At 47.5% G+C, this 17,681-nt stretch overlaps 2 protein-coding genes across 3 annotated transcripts in view; one reads left to right on the forward strand and one right to left on the reverse strand.

Annotated features, from left to right (window-relative positions):
* Positions 1–1,434: 1,434 nt before the first annotated feature.
* Positions 1,435–7,994, reverse strand: CDKN2C (cyclin dependent kinase inhibitor 2C). 2 transcript variants are annotated; one of them, XM_074265975.1, is made up of 3 exons: positions 6,948–7,994; positions 6,319–6,458; positions 1,435–2,300 (listed from the first exon to the last, which is right to left on the reverse strand). In XM_074265975.1, exons 2-3 carry the CDS (start codon positions 6,445–6,447, stop codon positions 1,872–1,874), a joined length of 558 nt encoding a protein of 185 aa, XP_074122076.1. In that variant the 5' UTR covers positions 6,448–6,458; positions 6,948–7,994; the 3' UTR covers positions 1,435–1,871. The 2 variants fall into 2 exon arrangements, with proteins under 2 accessions (XP_074122076.1, XP_074122075.1); XM_074265974.1 differs by lacking the exon at positions 6,948–7,994 and having other exon boundaries at positions 6,319–6,928.
* A 7,542-nt stretch (positions 7,995–15,536) lies between these two features.
* Positions 15,537–17,681, forward strand: part of FAF1 (Fas associated factor 1) — a 379,742-nt gene continuing 377,597 nt past the window's right edge. The window contains exon 1 of the mRNA XM_074265977.1: positions 15,537–16,095. Coding sequence (XP_074122078.1) covers positions 16,051–16,095 — 45 coding nt within the window. The 5' untranslated portion in view covers positions 15,537–16,050. The remainder of the gene's footprint in view (positions 16,096–17,681) is intronic.

Below are 17,681 nucleotides of genomic sequence, written 5' to 3' on the forward strand. Positions count from 1 at the left end.
GTCAGAATGATTAAAAGCTTTCTCCTTGTGATTTTTACACTCATGGATAATCAGTGACTCAGACCTATTTGCCTGCTCTCAGCTCCAACTGTATTCAGGAAGCCATCTAGCAGAATGGTGCCTGTGCTTTATTAAAGCTTAACATGTTTTTCAGAGGAGAGGGGATTTTTTTTTTTCCTTCCAGGATGGAAGGTGAACTCCATTCCACTGGGGAATAGAGGGGAAATTTCCTACAGACCATCCTTCTAACTTAGGTGAATGCTGGTATTAGAAGAACAATTCGTGTCATATAATGAAGAGCTTCATAGACAACCTCTTTGGAAGAGTAGGGAGAGTGAGGAAAAAAAAAATCCAGGGAAACAAACACACTCTGGCCAGTTGCAGAGGTTTATTTCCTAAAGAAAAGTAGTCCTGTTTATGGGCCAGATTCTTTTCTTTAGCAAAGCTTGGCACACAGTTAAGTGTTTAATAAGTACTTGTTGTCTTGTTTATGAAAACCGAACAAAACTTATCTCTGGACCTCAGAAACCTCAGCCTGTGGACAGTGTCATTTTTAGGGTCCCCTCCATTTATAACTGTAATTTAGAGAATAATTTTGAGAATGTTTTCATGTGTAGCTTGAGGTATAGCTGTCCCTACTGATAAAAAGCAGCATCTGAACACATGTATTCAATGCTTATCCGACATTTGGAGCTTTGCTGAAACTGAGGATCAACGAGGGTTCGCTTCTTTTTTAAGCCTTTGGAAACCAAACTCCTTAAAATTAATTTCATTCTGAGAAGTGATTTTTTAAAGTGAAGAACGTTTTAAAGCAGGCTGCCTGTAAAAAGACTGCAGGGGTGTTCTATAGCTACAATATGTCTTCTTATCGCTTCTTTGTATCGGGACTCGTCCTTGACCCCATAGCAACTAATTCTGTCTTGAAGAGAATCCCAGAAAAATTAGCCCAAACTTAGGGAAACAATCTGAAGGGGATTCTCCACTGGCGACAGTGGTCATCCCCCACGTTCTTTTGAGGGGAAGGAGGGGGTGATAACAGAAAGGAAGTAGAGAGAGAGGTAGAAAGGAGTCTAAACTGTATCTAGAAAAAAATCTGGCCTCGAGGATCCTGCCTCTGCTTCCCCCAAAGTCCCGAGGTTTCCTTTTCTGCTTCTGTAAAAAGAAAATAAAGGCCTACAAGAACTTCCTGCTCAGAAACCCCTTCCAGCTCTAAATCCTATGTGTAATAGCCCCCTGGCCACTTCCCTGGGCCTCAGTTTTTTCATCTGCGAAATGAGATAATTTATAAAGTCCTTGCCAGTTCTAGGGCCTGTGAACCTTTTTGAACAGAATGCATAGAACAAACTGTCTCACACTTTGAATAAAACCTTCCTGGGCAAAATCATAGCAGAGAGGAGCGAAAAGTGGGAATGGAGGAAGAAATCACCGAAAACATTTGTCCCATTTAAAAAGAGTTTTAATTAGGCCAAAGAAGCATCAGGATATAGACAGACTCTGAAGACGAAGTGGCAAAGGAGGGGGAGGCAAGGGGGCCAGAAAGGTTAGGGAGGTGAGGGCTGAGGTGGGCTGCGGCTGGAAGTGGAGGAAGAAAGTCTACATTCTGGAAGAGACCAAAGCAGTTTGCAAGCAGATTTTAGGTCTCTGGGGGGAAAAGAGGGGGGTGTTTGCAGGCGAATTGGAAGCCTTTTTAAATATATTCATAAATCTTTCGTAAGAATCCCACCTCCGGAGTTTGAGGTTCTGACTATTGGCTTAAAAGGCAGTGGGAGAGCGCAGTAATCCCCGGTCCGCGCGCAAACAGTCAGACGGGGCAGCCGAACACGGAGGGCAGGTGCGGCTCCCGGGCAGAAGCCGGCCTGGCCTTGGGACTTCTAGGGCGGCTCGGCTGCGGCGGCGAGTGGCGAGCCGGCCGGTGCCGGGCCGCCCCGGAGCGGGGCCGCGTCGTCGGGCCGGCCGGCCTCCAGAAGTCGTACCACGGCGTCCCGGCGGTAGAGGCGGGCCACGTCGCAAGCGGTGTCGCCTTGGTGGTTCCGGTGGTCCACTCTGCAGGCGGTGTGTCGGAGCAGAAACTCCACGACGGGCAGGTGGCCCTCGCGGGCCGCCAGGTGCAACGGCAGGTTGCCCTCGCTGTCCTCCACGTTCACGTCGGCCTGGAACTCCAGCAGAGTCTGTAAGGTGTCCAGAAAGCCGGCGCGGGCCGCATCGTGCAGGACGGCGAAGCCGGTGCGGTCCTTCAGGTCCGGATTGGCGCCGCTCAGTAGAAGTCTCCGCGCGATCTCAGGGTTTCCGAGCTTCATCACCTGGGAACAACACAAAGACAGGCGGTGGGCTCCTTCGAGGCTCTCGCCGAGCCAGCGGGAGGGGAGGGCTGGGCTCACTGACCTTCCCAAAGGTGGCGCCTTCAGGTGGTCAGTGCTATGGATCAGAACCGTGCTACTGATTAGGACGATTAAGAGTCGTAACGATTGCTGGGACGTGGGGGACGGAAAGCCTGAGCGGAAGGGAAACTGAGCGTACAGAAAATACTGCTAAGGGAAGGGAGAGAAATGGAGAATGCTGGACTCCGCTGGGCGCCAAGGATTTTGTCCCCCCACGTCCTGTCATCCCAGCTTTGGGCTTTGACATTTCCTAGCTGGGGAACTTCGCTGGGCTGAACCTGTTTCCCAGTCCGTACAACAGCTAGAACTGCACTTTGACAGATAATAGATAGAGCAACAATCATCTCCCAGGGCTGTTGTGAGATGCTTCATAAATGCTTCATAAATCTTCAAATGCAACTTAGTGTGGTTATTATTATTTTGAAAAGTTCTACAATTGAAGGAGGGGGTGATAGAAGATCTTAAACAGACTGTAAATACAGTACCAAATTTATCACAGCTAAAATCTTTGCAGCCTGGGATGGAGACCAAAAATTAGCTATCTAATTTTAATGAGAAATTATTTTTTAATTTTTAGAGAAGTGAATAAAAATACACCGATGAAATCTAGTGTAAAAACAGGATCTGCACTAGAGGATAACTAAAGTCCCTTCTAGTTCTCAATCCAGAATACTTAAGAATTGTGTAATTTCCATTTCATTAAGCTTACGAAATGAAAGAGATTGTGGGACTGATTATTGTAAGTAAAGAATGTCAATCTTTATTCTTGTTCAAGCTGAAAAAAAAATTGCATCTGGTGATACACAAAAGGGGTGACATTTTCTGGGCCCCAGGAGTAAAAACAGCCATTTGGGTGACTTCCTTAAATAACAAAATAAGTGCTCACAGTATTAGATTCCATTCCATCATCCAATATGAGAATATATTAGATTTGCCTTAAAAAAAAAAATCCAAAATGACCTAATTTTCTTAACTTTTAATTTCTAAAATAAAAGCATAGCTCAAAGAACAGTCTTGATTTTTTTTCCCCATTTCATAACAACCAATTGCTTTATAGTGAGTACAAGATGCATCTTAAACTTAAAAACCTCTATTCCCAAAGAAAGTGTAAATGATGGTTAAGACATTCACTAATTTAGGAAGCTTCCTCCCTTTCGATTATATATATCAACTAAACCAAACCAAACTAAAACAGAGTTCGTGTGTGTTTGTGTTTGAGAGGAAACTACAGGCTGTCTGACCAATGTTCTCTTAAATAATACAAATACAAACACTACTGGTCATTCTACAAAGTGTTGCTTGTTTTCCAAAGTTCTAACTGACCACTTGAGTTTCAAATGGATGATTTGGAAAGATGAGACGAGATTACTGTCTATTTTGAATCCCTATGCCTCTTGAACTATTGTTTTCCTTTCTTATATAATCACTTGGTGGTCCTTCCTCAGCTTTCACCTAATCTTAATAGCCCAGGCAGCTGGGAATAGCTATTGTCAATTACTTCCAGTGTTTTATATCAAAATTAAGGCTCAATAATTAATATTTGCACACAAATGGTTCACTTTGCAAATTTCCACAGACATATGCTAGGTATCTATTGTTGTGTATGGAACTCCTACACTGTGCTAAGAAGGCCTACATCCAGTGGCCCTCATTAGTAGTTTTTCTAAAGTCACATCATGTTAGATTGCATCATACAAAATAGAAAATATAGATTCTTGGTTCTGGAAAATAGAGTCTCTCCCTGATAAGCCAGAAAATGTCAACAAGTGAAAAATCTTTATTACATTCAGGTAGACAAGTAAGCATTGTATTTCTATTTATAATCTGTTGGAAAATATCCCCGAAACTGATCTCCTTTTGAAAAGGAGCATTGCCTTGACCAGTAATAATCCCTAATTAACTAATGGTAGTAAAATATATTAAAGATGCAAAATGTTGAGTCAGTGCACACTGAAGACAGCATGTCATTAACCTTTTCCTTAAGCACAACACTGTTGACTGCTTTAGACTTTTTTTTTTTTCTGGAGGCAAAGATTAAAACAGGGTACAAAGGCAATTGTTGTTGTTGTTTTTTAAAATAAGTTCTCTGAAATAACATTCTGAGTCAGAAACTTAACCTAGCACCTTCTGGAGATCGAGAGGGAATTTGGAGTTTGAGTTAGTGTTCAGAAGAATAGACATGAAGAGACACGGGGACACCTTAGAGCTTTGAAGACTAAATCTGCAACTCAGGCCCTGCCATTAATATCCCAATTTGGAAATCAACATTCAGAAGGGGGGAAAAATTGCTGCAATTAAATTACATTAATATAATTGTGGAAGGAAATTTTCCATCTCCTCTCAGCAAATAATAGTAATATTGGAAACTGCTGAGAGAAAGTTCTCTCGAGTTGTATCACCACTCACTGTTTCAAGATTATACATATTGAAAATAAATCTACAGTCTCTAGGACGATTTTTTTTTTTGTTTGTTTGTTTTGTTTTTGGGGAGAATAGATATGTGTCATTAAATCAGACAGGGTTAAGCGTCAATAAGTGAGTATTAGTACCCTGATTAGGATTGGTTAATGTAAACAACAGTGTATGTTTATGTAAAAACTGAGTCCAAAATAGGTCCTTGGCAGACTTAACAGTAAAATTCTCCTAGTATTTCTGTAAAAACCCAAGCTTTGGCTAGTCGGTTTTTGAATATAATTCGAGTACCCCTTTCCTTTCTGGGTTTTTTAGAATATTTAGATTTTTAACAGAAACCCTTTTAATCTAGTCAGCGTGTAGCACTTGGGGGATCCTACTTTTTTTGGGAGCACAGTTAGAAGAAAAAAATCAAGACAATCGTTATCTCTTCCCCCTCAATCTATCTGAAATCACAAACAGTAAAGATTGTTCGTGTCCGTGCATAAACTCGGGGAAAACTAAATATATTTTGCAAGGTCCTGGATCCCGATTTTCAGCTCCAAAGAGTACATGGACTCCATCTGCCAACAGCTATCTCCTGCCACTTAAATTCCTAATTTCTGTGTCTGAAAGCAAACACTCCAAAACCCCAAAAGACCGGGGCTCAAGTGTAGCATTTCGTAACAGAGATTGTTAGAACACCAGGAGAAATACAGGGACTATTTTAGAAAAAGCTTGTGCCTTTTGTCTCTTTTCATCCACATCGTGATATTATTCAGGGAAGTGAAGGGGGAAAAACACCACAAAAGTCCACACCAGCGTTCTATCAGGTACAAGAACTGTTTGGCACTCGGGCACATTTGGGCTGTTGTCTGTAAATTTAAAGCAACGGGCGGGCGCTTAGCCTCTGGCCGAGCCGCAAAGTCGCCTTTCCCCCCGGATTGCCTTGTGAATGGGCGGGTGGCAGGCAGCTCGGCGGCGGCGGCGGCGATTGCAGCCGCGTTAACTGTGAAATGGACATCGCGCCCCGGGGCTGGGAGCTGGGGGCCGGGGGCTGCCGGGCGCCAGGCGAAGCCCTCGAAGTCCCCCCAAGGCCAGGCTCCCGGAAGGTAGGGGCCGAGAAAGCGGACCTGCGGGGTAGTGACTGGGGCAAAGCAGACCGAATCCCTCAGAACAGTGTGTTGACTCCAGATAATCATCATTGAGACGTGTTTACAGATCTACTTCGAGCAACCTCAGCGCTGGAAGGACTCCTGGGGAGTAACCCCCAACCCCGACCCCCAAGAGCCCCCCGAAAACGAGACGAGACCTGCCACCTCCCTGAGATCGACTAGGTTATTGGCTTTGGCGAGTTTATTCCAAGTACGTCATTGGGGGGAGTTGGATCGACTTAAAGTTGAGATCTAAAATATGGCAACCGGCTCCGTCTCCAAAAAGAGTGGGACTGGGGACCCCGGGCAGCTCCCTGGCTGTCGCTCCCCCAGCCCGGTTCCCGGAGGGACGCCGCCTCGGGGACCTGTTTTCCCCCACCTCTCGGGATACCAACCTGCAGCGCCGTCCTCCCAAATCCATTTTCTGCATTGGCGCTCACATTATTTTGCAACAAATTAGTGAGTTGCTCTAGGTCGCCCCTGGCAGCTGCGGACGCCAGCTCGTTCCCCAAAGGCTCGGCCATTCTTTAGGGTCCTGACGATCGGGAAAAGATGCGTTAGTCGGGGCCCCCCCCTGCTCCTAACCAGGCTGCATGATGGCATCGGAGCCTGACAGAAGGGCTGGGATGGTTAATCTTCGGGAGTGAGCTCGGTGTAGTAAATACTAGTAAGATCTGCCTGCCAAGAGCCCGCCCCTCGATTCACACGTGATTATTCAGCAAAACGGAGCTATTGGAGGGGGGCTTTCTCCTCGCTCTCGCTCTCTCTTAACCCCTAGGAAGAATTCCGCCGATGCCGACCCAGAGACACCCTGGCACATCGAGCCCTGGGAGCCGCCGGCGACTGCGCGCCTGGAAGCGAGGCGGGCAGCTGTCAGATGTGTTCCATGCCCGGAGAGGCATGGCCCCCACCGGCGCTGAGCCCCGGGGGCTCGAGCAGAGCGGCCGCCGGGAGCACCGGGGGGGAAAAAAGACGAGGAGACGGGGAGAGGAGCAAAGAGAGAAAGGAAACATCAGCAACCCACCCTTGTTCACAGCGACGACGACTCGAGCCTCAGAGGCGGCGGCGGCGGCTCCGGCTCCAGCTCTCGCTCCGGGGCAAAGCGGCGGGACCGCCTCTCCATCCATGAGGGGCGCCCAGCCCGGGCCGGCGGGGAAGCCCGGGCTGCTGCCCGAGCGCTCACTTCCAACGGGTTAAAGCAAAGCGGGGTTGGAGGGCTCCTTGGCCGAGAGCCCGGCGGCCCCCCAGGCTTCCCTCCGGGTTCGGTGCGTCCGTCCTTGGGCAGCCCGAGGCGCTAGGGGCGGGCTCCGCAGCTCGCCGAGAGTGCAGTCACAGCCCAGCCGAGCCTCACGGGCTGGGGGCGCGGGGCGCCGTGCGCTCCCCGGGGGCGCCCCGGCCGCCCTTTGCAGGGTCCCGGCCTCCTCATCGTGCCGGACGGGCCGGAGTGCCGCGGCCGAGTCTCCCGTAGTCTTCGGCGGCTGGCAAGGCTGGACGAAAGAGCAGCGGTCCAGGCGCGGGCACTGGAGCCTCGCGCCCTCCCTCGGGAGCCCGGGTCCCCGGTCGCCGCTTTCCGCCTACGACCCGGCGGGCTCGTTCCCCGGCCTCCGAATGCTGCGGCCCATCCAAGCTTCCACTTGCCGTCGAGGCGCCGGAGTTCGCAGGGCACCTCCGGCGGGCACGCCCGGCTCGGGTCCCGGTCCCGACCCCGGCCCCGCTCCTCTCGCTCTCCCGGGGCCCCGGTGGCCTCTGGCTCCCTCGCCCCGGCTCCGGCTCCTGCTCCAGCTCCTGCCCGACTTGACTTGGCTCGGCCGAGCCCCGGGCCCGGCCCGGCCCCAGGTCCGGGTCCCCGATGCTTTCCCCTCCGCTCGCGGTGACAGTTAGCTCTCTCCGGCTCCCCCGAGCCGGGACAGTTAGTGCCGCTGCCGGCCGGGCGCTGTCCCCGCTCCCCGGTCCCCTGGGTCCGGCCGGGCAGCTTCGCTCGGCTCCTCGCAGGCAGGAGCCGCGCTCAGGCTGCCCGCCGCCACCGCTGCCGCTGCTGAGTCCGGGCCGGTTTCGTCTTTTTTTTTTTTTTTTTTTTCCGACCTCATCAGCTTTTTTTGAAATGAAAAAAAATTGAGCGCTTTTTGAGTTGAAAAACCCGCCCCCATTTTAACGGCACAGTTTTAAGGAGGCTCCGCCGAGTTAGGGAGCTCGGGGAGCGGGAAGGCCGGGCACCGCCCCCGCCCCGCCCCCAGCTCGACGCTTAACGCCCCCTCCCCTCCCCCTCCTCCCTCCCTCCGCCAGAGGCAGCTGCGTCGCCCTGCCGCCCCGCCGGCCCGGCGGCCAGGCCCCAGCTGGAAGCTCCGAGAGCCGCGCCGCAGTGCGGTGTGGGGCTGCGCGGGGATGGGCGGCCAGTGCTGGGCTCTGCTGAGGGGGACTAGGCAGGGCGGGGGGCATCCCGTCCCCTCTCGGGGGCTCTCCTGCCGAACCCCAGCAGGACCCGAGCAGCCACTGGGGGGGATGACAAAGGGACCGGAAGAGTCCCCGGGGGCGCCAGAAGTCTGCGGCCGGCAGCTTGCTGGGGGACTTCGGCCAAAGTGGCAGGGCAGGCTCGGGCGGGAGCTGGGGTCGGCCGGCCCCCGGGACCGTGCCACCCTCCTCCGGTCCTCGGAGCAGCCTGTTTCCCCCGAGTGGAGCGAGGGGCGGCGGAAGGCTCCGCCAGCCCTGCCTCCTTCCCTCTTCCCCAGGAGAGCCGGGCAGTGTCCGCCCCGCACCTGACCGGGCAGCCCGCAGCAGGGGAGCGGGAAAGCAGGGTAGGGTGGGCGAATGGCGCGGGTCCCAGCCCCCTTGGCGAAAAGCCAGGCCCTGGGATAGGGCCAAAGTTTAAGAGAACTTGATGGATTAGCCCTGAAAACCGTCGTCGTTAATTGTGTCAAGGACCAGAAACCCCGAAAAGGAAGAGGGGGGAAGAAGAGGAGGATGGGGGAAGGGCGAGACCTAATTGGTCTGGAGACCACTGATGCAGTTTTCCAGTAAAGGCTCATTTTGCTAGAGTTGACAATCCTCCATTCTGGAGGGAACCCCCAGCGATTTCAACTGTCCGAGATAATTTTCTTGGGCCTTGTTTGGAGTATACACCAATACAGAGATTCTCTTTCAAATGGGTTAAGTAACTGACCTACTTACTGCTTTCTATCATTTTTGTGGCCTTAAAACACACACACACACACACACACACACCTGTTTTAATGAAACAGCCTCTTGGTCAGAAAGATTCAAAAAACAAAAGTAAAACAAAAAACCAAACCCCACATTATAGAAAAGAGGTCTTTCCAAGCACCCAATCCTGCCCAAGCACAGATAGGCCTCTGACTACATCTGACTCTGTAACCTGAGGTCTCCTGTACCAGCAAGAACAAAATAAACCAGAAATATTTTTGTGCTTCCAAAATAGCCAGTTTTACCTAGCTATGGACAGGTGGGTCTTTAGAAGAAAAGTTGTGTGGGGGAAGGTTTTTCCCCTCTCTGAATTATGAAAAGAAAATGACCTAAAGCTTTGTTCTTAGATAACAAATTTGAACTTGAGTTGGGTGTGTACAGTTGGTGATTTCAGAGGGCCTGAGTTTTTCCTTTTTTCATCTACTTGGATTAAAGTAGCTCACTGTTTTTTTTTTTTTTGTTTTTTTTTTTTTAAGCAGTTAATGTGTTTATGTGTAATAAGTCACTTAATTATCATGGCAATTTATGATAAAATCTTTTACTACAACTGAGGGATGGGAATAATATTGCATTGCTGTTAACTGATAAGTAATTGGCATTAGTCCAATTAAAATTTGCTTTCTATAACTTTTTTCTTTGCTTAGGACAGGATGAAGTAACTTATCTAATGAGGAGGCATGCTAAATTATGTAGACTACACATGACCTGTTTACATATGTGCATCACATTTTGCATGCTGAATTAATTACTAGGGAAGTTTTATGGTTATTGAATCTACCCCTAGAAGCTATTGTATTAACATACCACATGAAGCTCAGTTAAAGGCCTTGGGAACAGGATCTTTAAATGTCTCTTATTGGGGAAAGATAGTGGACCAGTTCTATGTGCCCACAGAAGGCACAATTCGGACCAGTAGATGGAAGGCAGAGCTCAATAAAATCATAAGCTTAGATCTGCCCCCTTTTTATGGATCAGGGACTTGAACTGAGCCATATTAAGATGAGGTGACTTGGTTAAGGACACAAAGATAACCCAGCAAGAGAGCTCAGTTTGGATTGGAAATGCTCTAAGTCTAAACTTAGCACCTTTCCTCCCTTATCTCACCTCTCCTCAGTAGAGGAGTTTTCTCATCATTAGAGCTGTTCACAAATGGAATGAGCTGTCAGGAGGTAATGAGCTTCCAGTCACAAGTATTTATTCTGAAGCTGGCTGATTTATCAGGAAGGTCAGAAAGTGAACTCTTAAACTAATTAGGTGGGGCCTTAAATCAAACATCATAAACTTACCTCTGATGACAGAAAGCTGAAAATCCCAGGCATTATGGGATTGCTGACTTTTACTATTTAATGGTTTTCTCCTTACCTTACTTTCTCTTTTTTCAAGTAGCCCCTATAACATGATGCAACTGGTAGCTTTTGATATGACTACACAATGCACTTTCCCTGTGCTAAAAAGCATTGTTCTGTATTTGGGATTAAATACCAACACAGCTGCAACTCTTGATTTTCTGAAGATTATAATCATATTGTTAGTAGTCTCTAGAAAGCTACAGTAATAATTTCATTTTATGCTTTGTCCTTAAAGACTCAAGCCTGCAAAACCCTTTTGTTCATTTGTTAGTGTTTGCATTTCTTCCTCTGGTCCTGAAGGCTTCTTCTGGGATGCCTTTCTAGATCCCCCAGATAGGTGGCAAACAGATCATGTGGCCCCAGCTGGCCTTTTTTGTTAAGCCCAGGCTCGTTATGTTTCTTAAACCCAAGCAGCTTCTAATTCTTGGGTAAGAAGGCCGTTTTTTTTTACTAAAATGAAGTGTTCAGTAACTTCTCCAGTATCTTACAAATAACAATGGTTGGTGTGTGTGTGTCTTAATAGTCTTTATTTTCAAACCATTTTTTATGTCCATGATATCATCTAAGCCTCAGTATTTAAGCAGTGGAAATGTGATTCTCTTTTACAGATAAGGAGACTGAGGCTTAAAGTGAAGTGACTCGCCTAAGATTATACAGCAGTAAAGTGGAATATCTGGAATTAGAATTCAGATTCATTATTTTCCAGTCTCCCTCTCCCTCTTTTCCCTCCCACACCTATTTCCTTAACTGCCTCTCAGAATTGGAGGACTCCATCAAAATAGCATGTGACAAGATGAAGGATATTTAATCTAAACTGTAAATGACAATATTAATATGCCTTATATTTGTGAGGGGAAGATGAATTAGCTAAAAAGCTATTTGGATGAATAATGGAAGGGGGGAGATGCCTTTTAAAGAGGATCAGGAAGGGGTCAAAATTACACATTTTTTAATAAAATTCTGACTTGAAGTTGTGTTTGATTTATTTTCACGGGGGAAAAGTATTAGGTGTGGGTGAGGGGGAATTGCACAAAATGACTTCTCAGGTGTTTATGGTCAAAAAACTGTAAGACATTCCTGTGGGTGATAGGAAGCCTGTGGTTTCCCTTAAGGAGAAAGCCCTACAAGGTGGAAACTGCTCATTGCTTCTGATTTGGTGTTTATGTTCCTTCCCTTCATTTTTCCAAAGTATAAAATTACTGTAGATCCTGGACTCCAAAGCATTGGTTGTCAGGTTAGAGGGAAAGAACAATTTCACTTCATAAGTTAAATGAACTTTGCTTTACAGATTTAACTGAACTCAGCAACTCTTTACTGAGTTCTTTCTATATGGTGGCTGTGGTTCTAAACTCTGGAGCTACAACAAAGCCAAATAACATGCCACAAAGCACTTCTAATTTTATTGGAGATTTGCATACATTTCAAAGATGAAACATGAGAAAACATGACAGTATATAACCAAAGTTCTACATTTTACGATATTAAGTACTATGGGAGGAGAAGGATGAATAGAGGTTCATGGATTCCCTTATTCAGGAGGCATTTATTGTTTGTTACTTGTCAGGAATTGTGTTAGGTGTTGTGGCTACAAAGACAAGAACTTAAATTGTGCTCTTCAAGAAACTTACATTCTATCAGACAAACCTGAATATACATATATCTATCTATGGATAGAGACATACACAAAGAAGTAAATGCAAAATACAGATCAAATAATTTCTAGGTAAAATAGAGGTTACTAACATCCAGAGGGATCAGGCTAGGCCTGAAGTCGAAGAAGTATTTAAGATAAGGCTTTCAAGGAGCTCTGAATTCTAAGAGTAGGACTTGAGGAAAATTTCCAGGCAAGGCCAGGTCATAGGGCAGATTTGGGAAAGAGATAGACTTGTAGGTGAGCAATAAATAGGAAGAAGGGAAAGTGTCTGGAATGTAGTAGCAAATAAGAGTCATGTATAATAAAGGTTAGCTGGAGCTAGAGTGTGAAAAGCTTTACAAGATTATTAAATTTAAATTTAATAATGAAAATAACTACAATAATTTAAATTAATGATTAGGTTTCTTTTATCCTAGAGGCAATAGGAGCACCTGGAGCATTTTTTTTTTTTTTTTTTTTTTTTTTTGTCAAGACAATTGGGGTTAAGTGACTTGCTCAGAGTCACACAACTAGTAGTGTCTAGTGTCTGAGTCCAAATTTGAACTCCGGTCCTCCTGACTCCAGAGCTGGTCTGCTATACCACTTAGCTGCCCCACCAATGGAATATTTTTAATAAGACTTTGCATTTTTGTATTTTTCTTGAAAATTTTTTCACATCTTCATTTGTTTTTAATCTCCCCTTTCTATCTAGCTAACTAGTTTTTATCTTTGTAACTAAAGAGAGGAAAAAAGCAGTTCAGTAAAACTAACACGTCTCTCAAGTAGATACATTGATGAGAAATGTTACTGGAAGCTGGGGGGGCGGTGATTGGGGGTAGGTTACAGAGATTTGAGGCAAGGAGGCCAAATAGGAAGCTACTGCTGTTACCTGAGTGAGAGGTGATAACTTTTGTGATACCTCAACTAATTTGGAGGCTGCTTGAGAGGAGAAAAGGGGACCGAAATTAGATAAGACTTGGCTACTGATTGGATAAAAGGAGAGAGAGCAAAGTTTAGGGGAACTCCAATTTTGCAGAGCTGGCAGAAGAAGGCTTGTAGAGGCTGTGTATAATGGATAGAGTACAGACTTGGGACTGGGAAGCCATGATTATTTTCCCCACATCTGCCATGTGGCTCCTAAGTCTTATCACTCCACTTAGCCTCAATGTTCTCATGTAGGAAGTAGGGTCCCTAAAACTCAAAGGGTTATGGGAAAAACACTTTGTAACCCATAAAGCTTTATAGAAGCAAGGTATTGGATGACATTGTCAGGCACTAAAATCATGGAAGCTGTTAGGAGCCTCAGCTGGTTGTGGTGAAAGCCTCATGGAGGAAGTAGGCTTTGAACTAGGCCTCAATTCATTGATCGCCATGAAGATGATATCTCAGCAGTGGGGACCTTTTTTATAAAAATTTCCACTCCCATTTCCTCATGTGATCTTTCCAATACCTTTCTGAACTACTCAGGAAGGCCTTTTGACTTTTTAAAAAATTTTTATAGCTTATTACAAGATATATGAATGGGTAAATTTTCAGCATTGACCCTTGCAAAATACTTCTGTTTCAACTTTTCCCCTCCTTCCCCCACCCTCTCCCCCAGATGGCAGGTTGACCAATACATGTTAAATATGTTAAAGTATAAATTAAATACAATATATGTATATATACAGGAAGGCCTTTGAAAAAAATTCCTATTTAACTGATGGAATTAAAAACAGAAGGAAAGTGATTCATTTGCTTAAAGTCAAGCCTACTTGACCTGAGCCTCTTGTTTCATTTTGCAATATTCTCATCAAGGGCTCATACTGGCTCATCTTAGGTGGTGGAGGAAACCTGTGGGGGGTAGATGTGGGAGGGGGGAGTTGGAGAGCACTGGGGTGTGGAGAACACCATGAAACCTGCTCACTGAAGCACGTCCAGGCCACCATAAAGGGGGGAAAAGACCTTGGAGATGGCATTAATCCTATCTAAGGAGGAAGAGCTCTCCGTCTGTCTTGTTCTGAGTATGACTTACCCAAGAAGGCACCTGATTACACAGTATCAGCTCTGCAATTTAGGTTTTAATCATTGTTTTTTTCTTTCCTCTTGTGATTCATGTCCAAGTTCTACCTTTTCCTGGGCACATATTCATCCCACAACACAACACAAGCCAACCAATTAAGCATTTTCTATGAAACCAACAAGAGATTTCTAGTTTCAGGTAAACATTTCACAGCTTGAGAATTTGGTCTAATAGGGTCTGAGATTTCAAGCAGAAGCTGTACATACCTAACACTATGCAGCTAAGAAACTGCAAAACTTAATTAGTTTGCAGGAGCTTATAAACTCTTGGTGGAAAGTAAATGTTCTCCCTGCCAGGAAGCTGGTGGTTTGCAAAGTTAAAGTTAAACCCATTCCCAGGTCATCCTCTCAACAGCCCGTCTCCATTACAAGCTTCATTGCACATGGTCTTTGGCTGTTCTAGGCTCAGTGCTTGCCCTGATCTTGCTCTGACCATTTGTCAAGCTCGAGGCCATGGTCGACGATGGCTTCAGCGCCAGGCTTTAGCTCATTGGAGGAAAGCGTCGGGAGAGAACTTGCTCGTCTGCTGGGGCTCGGGAGGCGTCCCTGCGGTCGGGAAGAATTGCAGGGCTGCCGAGGCTGCAGGGAGAAGATACTTGGAAAGGCTGCTTCACTAATGACCACAATTGTGGGACAGAGCTGGAGAACCTGAGATCAGCTGACATAACTCACGTGACCTTAGCTGCCTTTCCAGGCCTCAGTTTTCCCTTCTGTTAAGTGGGAGTAGGGCTTTCCTCTTCTCCAGCGCTAAGACTAGGCTTCTCTTAGGAAAGGAGCTAGTTGTTCTATTAGGTAGGTCCTGGATCTGAGGGACCTCAAAGGTCATCCCAGGTGCAACTTCGTTCTTATCTGTGGGGAAACGGCCATGGGGAGAGGTGGTGCCTTAGGAGCTGGGAGGGACTTCGGAAGTTATCGGCTCTTTCCTCTCATTTTACAGACAGAGAAACTGAGGCACGGGGACGGAACCGGTACTGGAGCCCCTGGGTTTTCTCTCCCTGGGCCTCAGTTTCCTCCCTGGTGAGGAGAGACAACTCCTACGGGCTGCCACCCTCGTCGGCCCGCCACGAAGCTTCCCTAGAAGCAGGATGCCAGGAAGGACACAATACAGACCGCCCTAGACCCGAACAAGCATGAATAGAGCGTGCACGCGCCCGCACGGACGTGCCTGCGCGCGCGCGACTTCAGCTTCGGCTCCGGCGGAGAGAGAGCCCCGCCCCGCCCCGCCCCCTCTTCCTTCGATCCCGGAAAGACGTCGCCCCACCCCTCGCGGCTGACGCTTGACAGGAGGCCGGTCACGTGGCAGCCGCAAAGCGACGCTTTGCGACCTCAATGACAGGCAAAATGTGCGACAGCGGCGGGGCCGGCCAACCAGGGGAGGAGGCGGCGGCGGCGGCGGCCGAGGAGGCTGAGGCAGGAGCAGTGGAGGCAGCGGCGGGGACGGAGCCGGAGCTTGAGTCGGGCAGCTAGCGGAGCCGAGGAGGAAAAGGAGCAGAAGGAGGAGGAGGAGGAAGAGCCGGAGCCAGCGGCAGCGACCGAGAAGGCGGCGGAGGAACCGAAGTCGAGGCCGGGGCAGCACCGGGGCCGCCGGGGAGGGGGCGCGGGGAGGGCCCGGCTTGGCTCGGCTTCGCGGCCCGCGGCGGGCCATGAGCTCTTAGGCCCCGGCCCCCTCCCCGAGACCCCGACCTGGTCCAGGCCGGCCCGAGCAGCCGCAGCCCGAGCATTAGCAGCAGCAGCAGCAGCAGCAGCATTAGCAGCAGCAGCAGCAATAGAAGCAGCAGCAGCAGCAGCAGCAGCAGCAGCAGCAGCAGCAGCAGCAGCAGCAGCAGCAGCAGCAGCAGCAGCAGCAACAGCCTGAGCTCGGGGCTGAGGGGCCCGAGAAGGCGGCCATGGCGTCCAACATGGACCGGGAGATGATCCTGGCCGACTTTCAGGTGAAGGACCTGGGCGTGGGAAGGAAGGGGCGGGGGGGGGGGTGCCCCTCTGCCCTTCTAGCATCCCTTCTTCCCCTCCCCAACACCTCCTCGCCTCCCCTTCCTTCCCTGCCTTCTCCCCGTCCTCCCCTCTGCGAGTGCTCCTTGTTCCCTCTCCGCAGTCCTGCTGTCTCCGAATCTTCTCTCCCAGGGCCCTCCGGGTCCCCATTCTTCCTGTCTCAGGCTCTCTCTTCCTTTGCCCTTTTCCAGACCCTTTCTCCACGCCCCCTTCTCTTCGTGCCCATCCATCATTCCCTTTGCCCCAATCTGCTCCCCCCTTTGTTTCTCCTCTTCCTGCCTTCTGGTGTCCCGAGGACTGTTTGGAAGGAGAAGGTGCTTGTGGTTGTGGGTGCCGTCCTCAGGGAAGAGGGGGGAGGAGAGGAAGAGGAGCCCTTAGTTCCAGTAGCGTTCTCGGGGACGGGCCTCCAGGGTGGCTTGGGATACAAGGAAACTGGTTTTCTGTGCATGGAGGATCTGCATTAGAGAGAAGAAACTGGCTTTAAATGCAAAAGTGTTTGGACAGTTAATTCAGAAGCCTGAGAACTCATGTTTCCGGTCTTTTGATTCTTTCCCTCCCCCAACTTCAATTTTGACCTCTTCCTATTAGGAATTGGTAAATTGCTTCTAGACATTTTCTTTGTTGATATCCTTTTTTCTAGGAATGTTACAATTGGGAAAACTTCTTTTTCTCTCTCATTGTCTGGAAGTTCTTTTCCAATCCTAAATGCAGAAAATCAAGATGAGCCAATATGGAGGTCTTTGGTGCCATTGCTATAAAGCCCTTTAAAAGCAGAAGCTGGCATCCCCACCAAAGATAGGTAATTATTTTAGAAATTGCACAATGAAGCCCTGTGAACAGCACCACTGTGTGTGATAGAGAGAGTGCTGAGATGCTTTTTCACCTGTTGGGTTTTGTTTTTTTTTTTGCCTTACTATATGCACTGAAGCTCCTTCCCTGTCAGAAACTTGATTCTTCTTCGTCTTGAACAATGTCTTCATGAGACAGTGTTCTTTGATGAAATTTTAATGGCGATATCTATACAGTGGTGCTTTTTTTTTTTTAAGTTGCTTTAGATTTGCTATCTACTTGTTCTGATAATATATTCTACTTAATATTTATTTTCTACTTTAACATGTGATGTTGCCACAAAAAGATATATTGATTGTAAGCAGTTAAAATAAAACATTTCCTCTGTTTTGGGTGGTATGTTTAAAGTTAGCTTAAAAAATTGTTTTCCTTGCTCATTCTATCATGTCCATCCCTCAACTTCCCTTTATTTTATTATTTAGCTTTTTACTTATAGGGCAGACAGTAGTGTGACAAGTATGCCTTGTAGTTTTAGGATTAATCTTTATACTCTTATAGAATTGTTATAATCTTGGGGGGGAAACCATTCAGAGAAAGAAAATTTAGTTTTGTATTTACCTTTTGTCATTAAAGTTTATAATCAATAACTTTTTTTTTTAATCCCAGCACACTTCATCTTTGTAATTATTCATTGTCCTTCTTATATTGATTCAGACAGAAAGAGACCGAAAAGTCATGA

Source organism: Sminthopsis crassicaudata, chromosome 4 (genome assembly GCF_048593235.1).
Source record: "Sminthopsis crassicaudata isolate SCR6 chromosome 4, ASM4859323v1, whole genome shotgun sequence".
Taxonomy (NCBI): Eukaryota; Metazoa; Chordata; class Mammalia; order Dasyuromorphia; family Dasyuridae; genus Sminthopsis; species Sminthopsis crassicaudata.